Source organism: Castor canadensis, chromosome 7 (assembly GCF_047511655.1).
Source record: "Castor canadensis chromosome 7, mCasCan1.hap1v2, whole genome shotgun sequence".
NCBI classification, from domain to species: Eukaryota; Metazoa; Chordata; class Mammalia; order Rodentia; family Castoridae; genus Castor; species Castor canadensis.
Window position 1 is genome coordinate 127763759 of NC_133392.1, and position 12292 is coordinate 127776050.

A 12292-nucleotide genomic window follows, 5' to 3' on the forward strand; every position below is an offset into this window, starting at 1 on the left:
AATCACAGTTTATCAATTGTTTCCCTTTACAGCAACACTTCTTGAATGAGTTGTCTATAGCTACAATCTCCAATTTCTCACTTCCTACACATTCTAAATACATTCAGACCTTACCAAATCATTTCAACCACACTTGCCTAGTTACCAATGATCACAAGGTAAAGAATAGCTAATATTTTGCTGCTGGTGGTGGTACTAGGGCCTTGTGCTTGCTAGGTGGGCACTCTACCACTTGAATCATGTCCCAGCCCATTTTGCTGTCAATATTTTTCAGATAGATTCTTGCGTTTAAGCCGGGGCTGGCCTAGACCACGATCCTCCTATTTACGCTTCCCACATACCCTGGGATGACAAGTGTATACTACCACATCCAGCTTTTATTGGTTGAGATGGGGGTCTCGCAGATTTTTTTCCCTAGGCTGGCCTAGAACTGCAATCCTTCCCATCTCTTCCTCCCAAGTAGCTAGGATTATAGGTGTGACCCACTGATCCTGGCTAACCACTGTATTTTTAGTCCACCATTTCTTTAAGCTTCATTGATCAAGATCATAAGACAGCACTATTCATTCTTCTACCAAAATGCTTCTTTTCATGAAGTCACCTTCTATTGTTTTTCCCCTTATCTATGCAAACACTACTTTAAAACCTTTGCAGGCTCATCACTTATCACCTTAGACCTTAAATGTTGAGTGTCTTTAAAGTTCTGTCTAGATATTTTCCTGTCTATATATATTTTACAGATGACTCTCAAATTATAACTCTACTTCAGATCCTTTTTCCTGAGCTCTATATGTGTACATACAAATGTCTTTAATTTAAACTCAACTTATGTTTCTACTTAGTCTTCTTCCTTCTGTGTTTTCCATTGTGGTGATGGTACCACAAAACCCAGGGTCATTCCTGAATCCTCACTCATGATTGCTTCACCCTCCACATTCCTTATTCATCAAACCCTGACAACTCTACCTCCAAAATATCTATCTTTAGTTCCAATGATATGTTTGCTAGTGCAAGCTTCCATCATGCTGTAGCATCCTGTTTTTCTTTTTATTCAGTTTTGTTTCCCTTGATTTTTAACATCATGTCACTAATACCTATTTTCTGAGTGACGCCAGCTAGGCTTAATATAACAAACACTGAAGTCAAAAAGATCCTTTTTTAAATGGATCATTTTTCTTCTTAAAACTTCCCAATGGATAAAGTCTAAAATCCTTTCTGTAGTCTATAGCCTCCCTGTGTTTAGCTGCTGCTGCCTCCCTCTTCAGCAGCATTTACCCAAGTCTCCACTGTTACTGAGATTTGGTCTCTGAGATTTGCTATTCTCTCTCTCTCTCTCTCTCTCTCTCTCTCTCTCTCTCTCTGTGTGTGTGTGTGTGTTCTTCAGATCTTTATACCTGTTATTCTTTCTGCCTGGAATACTTTTCTTTATGTCTTTTTATATATTCTTGGCTATCAGATAAAACCTTATCTCCTCTTAGAAGTTCCCCTACACTTAGTTTCCCTAGCTTCCCTCTATGTATACCCAAGTATTCTTTAATTCCTCAATCATATCTAGCTTATTCCTATTGTAATTATTTGTTGAAATGTCTACTTTGTTTAATTGATCATTAATTCCAAAGGAGCAGCAATCAGTCTTGTTCACAAAGACATTCTTAGTACCCAGCACAGTACACGGCCTAGTAGGCACCTGCTATGGTTTAGATCTTGAATGTCTCCTAAAGCCCTCATGTGTTGAAAATTAGGTCCTCAGCCCATAGTGCTACTGGAAAGTGGTGGAACCTTCCTAGTGAAGGAAGTTAGGTCTCTAGGGGCATGCTCTTGAAAGAGATATTGGGACCCTGCGTCCTCCCCTTTTTCTCTTTGTTTCTGGACTGCCATGAGGCATGCAACTTGCTCTACCTCATACTCCCCACCATGATACGCTGTCCCAAAAGCAATGGGTCCACCAATCATGGGCTGAAATCTCCAAAACTGTGAGCCAAAATAAATATTTCTTCTTTGTAAGTTGACTGTCTTAGGTATTTTGTTATAGTGATGGAAGACTAACACAGCAACAAATGAATATTTGATGAATAAACCAATCAAGAAAGTAAATGGTACCTAGTATTATATCATTGCTAAGAGGCTCACAATAGAGTCCCTTCTACCAATTTAAAGTTACACTGATGAAAACTGTCAGCAAGAGGCTTGACTGGGGAAAGAATATGCTGCTTCACTTACATTATTCACTGACAGTTTTGTGGCTAGGAGCTAGTAGCTACTCCAGGAGGAATTAGAAATAGTGCTTTCAGAAGAGAGAAACACTATCTACCAAGAAAATCTCCTTTAATATCATTTATTATCTGGCCTTTAGAGGACCAATATTCCAAATATCTCCTCAGGTTGGCAGCAAATAAATTTGCTGGCTTAAACAAAAATCTGTGTCTCCCATGTAGCAGATGTACACCACTCCTGCTCTGGGCATTGTGGTATTTTTAGCTCCACTTACTTACACTTGAGAATGAGTCTACCCTGAGGTCAGGTCAGGAGCCAAAAGGGAAACCAGTATATAGGTAACTATGGCACCTGTATGAAACTCTAATGTATTTCATCCTTCTTGGCCATTTGCTTTTTCCATTAAATTCCCATGGTATCACCCTAAGAACAGGTTACAATTACAGAGTATTTACAGAATATAGTAATATTTAAAAATATGAGCAAAAACAAAAAATGTGAAGTTGAGAGAATTAGGTTTATGCCATGCCATTATATAAGACATAACTAGGACCTAGAATTTCAACCTACCTCTAAAGTTTAGAAACAGTGGTTTAAAAAGTCAAAGAAAATTATACATATGAAGGTACTTCATTCTATAAATGGTAGATGTGTTGTTCTCATATGAGTTTGAGGAACAGTAAAGATAGCCTGATGACCTTAACAAGATATTTCTACATGATATAAAGAGCTCATGGCTCAGAGTCAGAAAAAATATATATTTAAACACAGTTCTCCTACTTACTTGCCTCATAAAATCTTAGAAGTCATCAAACCCTTTCAAGCCTTCACTTTTCTTATCTGTACACCTGAGGTTAAAAACATCTAATCTATCTCACAAGTTCTTCAAGGCTAGAATAAGAAAACCCAACTAAAAGTTTAGACAATTTGGATTCTCATGACTGATAAAAAAAAATTACATTTTTCTAAACTGACCCACCAGAAGCAAAGATCTAACACTAATGGATGAAGTGCTAATCTCTAAAAACTAATTACACCCAAAAACTTGAGTATATATTCAACAGTCTCTAAAATTGTATTACTATTTTGGATTCCACAAATTGATACACTTGGATACTTCCCTACAGAAGATGATACTTCTCAAAGAACTGAAAAGTATTGTCTGGTTACATTGAACATAATTTAAAAATCTTGAACTATATTCTGAAGGCACCAAATAGCTGCATGTACTAAATCCTAGAAAAATAAACATCCACTTCCTTTTGCTTGTCCACAAAGCAAACATCTAAAGGTATTAAATAACAAATTAAATGATGTTGTTCACACATAAGGAATCAGTGTCTATATGTACTATCCATTATGTGTAATGAATGATTAAACTCATAAAATATTTCCAAAGAAAAGACAAAGACAAAGCCCAAAGGCAGTAACTACAACCCCCACAAGTAAATATGCAAGCCAAGAGTCACAAGGCTGGTGTTTGTCCCTTATTTCCATAGTCACCAGTACAAACATGATGACAGGTTAAGGCTGTGTTTGCCTGAGTACACCACAACATTAAAAGTAACACAGCACAATTTTAGCGCTGTTAAAAAATTAAAAGATGTGAACTTTAGAACTGAGGAAATACAATAAATGTGTGAAGCAAGAGAGTACAAAACAAGAAGGAACTGTTGAGGACTACATTGGTTAATTTTTCTTTAAATCTTCAAAGGTGGCCAAATAAAACTGATCTATAGGAAGTGGTTCAGATCCCAAATTTGTTAGGCAGACGCACTACCACTTAAGCCATTCTGCCAGCCCCAGACCCCTAATTTATAATCCTGATTTACAGAGAACATATGAATTCAATTCCAAGGTGAATAAGGAATGTAGTTTTAGATGAGTTTAAGGATTTTGTTGTTGTTTTGTTTAGTTCTTAAAGATAGGATATAGTTATATAGCCCAGGCTGGCCTCAAGCTCACAATCCTCCTGACACAACCTCCCCACTGCTGGGATTATAGACATGAGCCACTTGCCCAGTGCCAACTTTAAAATTTTTGAGTGAAAACTCCAGGTACAAAATACACAGTACCTAGGGGAATATGTTGTTAAAACAGAGTAGACACCAGGTAGCAGAGAAACACTGAAGATCCAAAGCTGCAAAGGTGCTAGAGTTATACATGCTGCCAGTAGATTTGAAAATTAAGTTTTTAGAACTTAACTACATGAGGAAGACCAAAGGTTGATAGGTTGACAGGTAGAGGAGAAAAATGCCAGAAAAGAATGAATATGGAAAAAAATGCTAGAGATGGGTATAGATGAAACATGTGGCAGGGAGCTGAGAAGAGACACAAATGAGACAAATCACTTAGCCTTCAAAGCTATCTATATTACTAACCCGATGAAAATATTTTAGTGTAATAAAGATTGAAGAACATAAACTGAGATTTTTCCTTTTCTTTTATCAAACTTTCCATGGAAAAGAAACAAATATAGAACAGACTCAAATAATTAAATTACATTTTTATCCACATATCACTCTCTTAAAAATGAAATAAATTAGCCAGGTGCCAGTGGTTCACACCTGTAATCCTAGCTACTCAGGAAGCAGAGATGAGGAGGACAGTGGTCTGAGGCCAGCCTGGACAAATAGTTCCTGAAGCCCTATCTAGAAAATACTCAACACAAAAAAAAACAGGGCTAGCAGAGTAGCTTAAGTGGTAGAGTGCTTAGCAAACGTGAGCTCTGAGTTCAAACCCCAGTGCTACCAAAAAAAAAAAAAGAAAGAAAGAAGGAAAGTTCAAGAAAAAAATGGAACATTTAACATCTACCTGATTCTTGAAGATCATACTTTAAGGACTAAAACTAAATTAAATCATATTTTATAAGATGATCACAACTTATCACAAGTCATAATTTTCAAAAATTAGAAGTCCCAAGAAAGCTTAGCCAACAATATTTCCCAGTATGCATTTTGTTTTCATATGTCCTCTAAAATATTTAAGTACTTCTAAACAATGACACTTTAAGTACTCTCATTTTTTAGCAGCAAAGGCAAAAAAGGGAGTAAAAAAATAGGACACGATTTAGTTTTTACCTCAGGCCAAATAGTCTTACCAATGCAACAAATATTCTCAATTTAGAATCTGGGAACTGGGCTCACTAATGAAGACTACTGTATCTGCCTTATGGGCAAATACTTGATGTGGAAATGATAATGCTAAGAAAGTTGACAATAAAAATGTTTTTATAGTGGCTAGTCAGTTAAAATCATTTCCCACCAAATAAACTGAGAAATAGGGCAAATATAAAAGCATCTTCTTCAAATCGCAAGGAACTTCAACATTAAATGTCTCTCACTGCAGATGTTTCAAAAGTAGAAGCAGAATGAAAGCCAATTTTTACCATACAACTTAAACCTGAGAACTGCTCATCATGCAAAAGAACATCAATTCCTATATCAGACAGAGGCTCATCTAGCATAAAGAAAAGATGCTGGAAAAGCATGGCCGCACATACCCATAATACCAGCTATCTGGACAGCAGAGAAGGATTGTGTTCTAAAGCTGACCTAGAAAAAAGCATAAGATCCTACCTGAAAAATAAACTGAAGAAAAAACAGTTTGGGGGTGTGGCTCAAGTGGTGGAGTGCTTGCCCAGCAAGCTCAAAACCCTGAGTTCAAACCCCACTACAGCCCCTCCCTCCCCAAAAAAGAAAAGATGCTCATAATCTCCCAGACATGCTTTTACCATTAAGATACGCGGATATGCAGTATATGACTGTGCAACCTTTTTTTCCCCCAACAAAGAGGAAGCCAGTTTGATAATGAGGCTATTACTCAGAGAGAGACATAAGAACAATGATGCCAAGAAAGGCTGAAACCTTTGGACTTTCATTTTTGTGAATCAATGTACTTTTTTAATATTTAAACCAGTGAAGAGTCAGTCTCCTGTTACCTGCAGTCTCAAGTCCCCTAATCTATACTCTTCGCCTGGCCCTACACTTAGATGTCCATACTTGAGAAAACTACTGAGCTTCATCAAAACGTCTTCCACCACCTTCACTATTGTCATCCCCATTGACCTGAAAATTCAGATAATACCTGTCAGTAATGTCACATGACTGAGTGAGAATAATACACTGTTTAACAATGCAGGACACAAAACAGTAGTAAGCACTGGTCCTTTGCCTTGTACTACTACTTTAATCTGAGTCAAGCACTCAAAATAATGCAATCTATGCTTAAAAGTAACATCAACAGGATAATTTTATCCATGCTTGAAGTTATTGCAGTAAAACTTCACAGAAAATTTGAGGGGCAGCATCTGTGGAAAAGAACTCTTATGTATTATAAGGAAAGAATGCTCTTTTTGTTACTATTGTTGTTTAGTTGTTTTGTTTACACTGAGTAATGGTAAAGTTAAAGTCTAATTTTTCTCTAATAGTTAAGTAGCTATCCCATCAAGTCCATCATAATTATTACTAATTCTTCCTTCCTTTATTGATGTGTCTTCTTTTACATACATTAAATTGTTAAGTAAACCAGTCTATTTCTATCTTACTATTTATTACCTCTACATTTATTTTATACTGAAATTATAGTGAACTATTTTGTTTCACTTTAGGTTCAAATTAGCTGATCTGCTCAAGCTGCCTTCACCTAAACTGAACTAATATTTTTTTATAATCTTAATGTTATTCTGATTTTTCTGCCTGAACTTGAGAGTTATTTTGGCTATTTTAAAAATTGTTTCCACCAAGTCTACAAATTAACATCTCTACAATATTGCTATCTTTACCAATTCACAAAATATATTCTTCCATTCTAAGACTCTCAAAATAGTTTATAGTTTTCTTCATAAAGGACAGGAATATTTCTTAGTAAAGTCACTTTTATTATTTGGGGAATTCTGTTGCTAATATTGGTGGAATTTCTTCTTCTGTATTTTCTGATTGGTTACTAATGGTACAGTAGAATGCTACTAATTTTGATCTTATACCTGACAATTTTCCTAAAATATTTTTATACATTTCTAGTTGATTTCTTTGACATTTCTAGGTAAATAGCTACCTCAATGTCATCTATAAATATTTTTGCTCTAACTCAGTATTTATGCATCTTTTAAATTTACTGTATTATCCAGAACTTTAAAATGCTCTGTATAAATTAATAATGGTAAGAACAAGATATTCTTTATTTCTTGTTGTTGCTTTTATACCTGAATTCAACAAATATAACTTTGTACTTGGCCATGTTCTAATCACTGGTGATAAAATGCAAACAAAACAAACAAGATTCCCTGCTCTTATGGAACTTACAAATGCACTTTTTTCTATACTACCATCTCTCAAGAAATCTGATTAGGGAATCAAAGCAAGTTATAGCTCGGCTGATTTTCAGGAAAAAAAAAATTCTAGGAAGTTTAAATTATTTCACCAAAAAAACAATCAGTAAAGCCTAAACATGTTTGGATTTTCAGCTTTTAGTCTGAGGTTACCCAGTAAATAACCTGTTTCACTAGGTACACATTAGCTTTTTGTATATGTATATAAATCTAAAATTTGCTTTTAAAGTTTTATATTATAATTTACCTTTTTTACAACAAACATTCTAAACTATTGCTTTTTAAACTATTCCAATGCAGTCTTCTGGAAAACAAACTTTAAAGTAATTTTTTAAAATAAAACATAAGGCTATAAGAAAATACCCTCCAGCTACAGAATCCAGCTATGTAATCTGGCATTTTGGCACTCTCACTAGAGAGTGAGAGTTTATTGATAAACAGGGTAGCAGATATTGGAGACTAGCTCAGTCACCAAGGGAAAAAACGACTGATTTAACACAAAACAGGCACTATAACTGAAAATACTGCCCATCTGACAAACAGGATTCCATTTCCAAATCTTGGCAACTGAAGAGAGATAAAGATATAAGTAGACTCAAATAAACATCCTTGTAGAACCAGTCACTTTTAATCAGCAGCTACTTGAATATATGTCGCTATCTATGACAGGTCTTCTAAGTACTTTTTAAGTATTGCTTTATTCTGGGGCCAGCGCTTATCCTATTTATGCTTCCCACACAGCTGGGATGACAGGGAAGCACCACCAAACCCTGCTATTATTGGCTGAGATGGGTTCTCATGAACTTACTACCAGCCTGCCCTTGTACTTCGGTGCTCCCAATCTCTACCTCCAGAGCAGCTAGTGTCATGGTGTGAGCCTCCACACTCCCTATGAATGTTTACAATAACACTAATAAGAAGTACAGTCATAATGATAATTACAAATAACATGATTTGTTTCAATGTTTGTTTGATTTAAACTTACTAATTCTATACATTATCTTTTGGAGCACTTTAAAGAAATCAAAATAAATTTAATTCATGGTATTTAAAAGAAGCCTACATGCTTTGTACAAAGGGGAGGGGGACTTTACAAATGTCAAGTAAACAGAACAAAAATAAGAGAAATAGCTACATTTCAAAAGTAGACTATCACAGGTTGGTTGATAGGTAGTGTTTTATACTGGAACCTTCTCAAAACCATTCAGTCATGAGCTGACTTGTTCTTTACAAATAAGACTAAGGCAGGATGCTCTAATTTAAAAATATAAAAAATTAATCACCAAATTTAAAAAATGGCATTTGTTCTTTTAGTGATAGGAGTATTCATTAAAACTAAGTTAAAAGTTGTCTATTGGTCTATTTCCCCTCACTGCTATATCTTATTTACCTCTTCATGTGCCAAATAACCTACAACTTGAAAAAGATAGATAGATAGAGAGAGAGAGAGACAGGGAGGAAGGGAGGGAAGAGGGGAGGGAAGGGGGGAGGAAAGGAGGAAGGGAAGGAGGGAGGGAAGAAGAAGGGAAGGAGATAGGCAGATAGACATGGATGAACAGACAGCATATAAGAGAAGTGATAATTTAGAAAAGTTCTTAATATGTAGAATCAGACAACTGCCATATATGTGACTTCATGACAGAGTGGTCAGAAACCTAAACATGTTTACTATAAACAATCTGTAAGCAGTAATGGTTAATGTCCAAAATTAGGTTTGTATCCTATATAAATCTGATTTAATTAACCCACTCACTTTATGCAGTGCAAGTAAGCCTGGGTAGTATTTTTCTACCAAAGTACCAAGGGCTAAGTCAGGTGTAGTGCCTCTAGTCCTACCTACTTGGAAGGCTGAAGTGGGAGGATCACTTGAGCCTAGGAATTTGAGGCCAGCCTGGGCAAACTAGCAAGACCCCAACTGAGAAGAGAAAAAGACAAGAAACAAAACAAAATAGCAAGATCTTAGACAAATTCTCTAATTATAAATGTGTATGATACAATAAAGAGAAACTTAGTGGAAGTCCACCCTGCTTCAAGTGAATTATGTCAAATTGTAACAATCTGTTCAATACATTTTCAAAAGACACTAAAAGGGAGATCAGTAAAAAGACTTTCCTTTACTCACCTGTAACCCTCTCCTTCGCAGAATACTGGAATCATCCATAACAGATCTCAGACAAAAAAAAAAAAAAAAAAAAACCCACGCCCCAGACAGTAACTACTAGTGCCTACTCACTAGGTGGATAAAGAGGCAACAGTCCATTCAGCACACCAGACTGTGCTCAGTAACCCACTGCTCCACTGAACCAGGCCAGCATCAGGACACAATCACTGCCTCATATCAGAGCTTGTCTTTCTTCACAGGAGATACAGAAAGATCTCACTAGAATTACAACCAAAATAGGGAAAACGCTTCATACTTGCTTTTCTTTTTCATTCATACGCCTTTGGCTGACATTATCTGAAGCACCAAGAAAAGAACAAAGGTCCCAGAAAAAAACAAAAATCCAATCTTTTGATATTCTTGATTTCACTGCTTATTAAAATGGTTTGGCAAGCAAAACAAGAGAGTCTCCATCTACAGCTACTAAGCTTATAAATTCCATGTCACGTTTTTCTTTCCAAAAACAAAGCTACTCCACTACGTTTTTAAAAAAGACAACAATTCTTCAGAAATACAAAAAAAAAAAAACAATTATGATGCCTGTTTTTAGGCTCAAACTGATAAAAAAAAAAAGCAGTTATTATTTTGACCAAGTCGGCAAAATTCTTTTCATCCTTTGTATAAACAAAGCAAATGTCAGATTCTTTCAATACTGTCGCAGGTTCTTTTGTTTCTTTATCGCTAGAAATGCTGGTCTTTACTTCTTGGATAGTCCCAAAAGCCTCCTTCAGAAGCTTGGATCATTGCTTAGGTCAGTTTCGCTTCTCTTTTATGTCCTTGGAAAGGGCCAGTACACGTGTTGTGAGTTCTGAGCATGGGCAAATTCATTCATCTATTCATCGCTGACAGTGCTGTCTCAAGAAACACTCCCCATTCCACCAGACTTCTAAAAGGGCACAGCATGCAAAAGCCTCATTTCACCCAAGCTTTGTAAGCTCAGAACTCCATCTTCAAAGTAGGACAAGTTTAAAGATGTTTGTCTCTTAATTTATGGTTCAAATGCCTAACTTTTTTAGATTTCAAGAGGGAAAGGTTGGCTCTCATGACATGATTCTGTCACTTTAACATCCATAAGCAATCTTTAAACTTTTCAACTTTATAGTGATAGTCTGAATCCTAATAAATACAGGGGAAAATTAAGTTGGTAATTTTCCTAATAAGTCACAAGAAAAACTGTTAATGAAGGCAGCACTATATTTTTAGGAAGAGGGTTAAACACAGTAACTTCCGATTTCCAATCATTATTCTTATAGGAAATACTGCAAAAATTATTCTCTCATCAAAGGATTCCAAGAAATATTAACCTATATTTCCTATTTTGACAAATAAAGATACATATAAAGCACCCTGAATCTACCTGTTATATTCCCTAAGAAGTAAATAGCAATAACTAATGAAAAGATCAGTCTGCAGCCCAACAGAAAGAAAAGCTGCCACTCCTGTAATTATGACAGCTCCAACCAACAGTCTGGAACTTGAAGGAAGCTCTATTTACAAGATCTTTTTCTAGTCTTCTTACAACTGACAATAGGCATAAGAGCTAGTCACACTGTTGAAAACAGCACAGAAAGCAAGATCTCTCTCCCTCTCACTTAGCAGAAATTTTCTAATCCTTAACACAACCAGTGTGGTCTTCCATTGTGAAAGCTAATAAATCCACATCTCCACGGACTCCTTCTTCCATCTGCTGCTTTAAACAACTAACAGCTGGATTATGACTACAGGGAAACAAACACAAGACCTGAACAGACAAAGGATTTACACAGGGTATGTTATAAAGTATGTTAGTGTCTGCTAAGTCACAGTACTTTAAAGCCACAGAACCTTTCTATTAAAATAATTTTATTAACTAAAATTATAATATATAATATGATATAATAATACAATAAATATATAATAGCAGAGAGGAAGGAATAGTCTATAATTCATTCAATTCCAATCAACAGAAATAGTAAAAGGTACAGATAAGATAGACAGATAGATAGATAGACAGACAGAGATAAGATACAGTCTGCTAAGCTACTCAGACCAAAGATTTAAATGTCAAATGTTTAAATTTCAAATAAGCATTTATTCAAATGCTTATTTACTAATTCAGGAATCATTTACTATGCTAACCAAAGAGATGAGGATGAAAAAGATTACCAAGATTAATATGAGTCATAAACTAAAAGTTCTACTCTAGAAAAGCTCAAATCTAATCAAGAAGCCAAATAAAAACAAGAAATGGTGATACAATGCAAGAAATTCTACATCAGAGGTAGACAGACAAAAGTACTACAGGAGTATAGAGGAGGGCTCAATTTGTTACACTGAAAAGCTGCAGAAAGGCTTCCAGGGAAAGTGCCACCTGGTAACTAAAATTAATGTTAAGGAATTATCAGCTCTCGGCCAAGACAGGATTTCTTTCCTAAAGTGTTAGGTCCTTAAAAATCTTTAACCAGTCCTCACTATCTAAAAAACTAAATAATAACTTCTCCCTTAGCATTCATGGTATCCCCTAACACAGAAACAATAAGCACTGTTTCCTGAGCACATCTCATCCTTCTCTTCCTCAAATCTTTTGTGGTTTAAGCAGGATTACAGTC

At 35.6% G+C, this 12292-nt stretch overlaps 1 protein-coding gene across 11 annotated transcripts in view; it reads right to left on the reverse strand.

The window, feature by feature from the left end:
- The window catches only part of Mast2 (microtubule associated serine/threonine kinase 2), a 182514-nt gene that overhangs the window by 112892 nt on the left and 57330 nt on the right, over positions 1–12292 (reverse strand). Inside the window, exon 1 of one of the 11 annotated variants that reach the window (XM_074080250.1) lies at positions 9666–9719. The exons of the other annotated variants lie outside the window; for them this stretch is intronic. Coding sequence (XP_073936351.1) covers positions 9666–9704 — 39 coding nt within the window. The 5' untranslated portion in view covers positions 9705–9719. Of the gene's footprint in view, positions 1–9665; positions 9720–12292 lie in introns of those variants that run through there. 11 annotated transcript variants of the gene reach the window in all.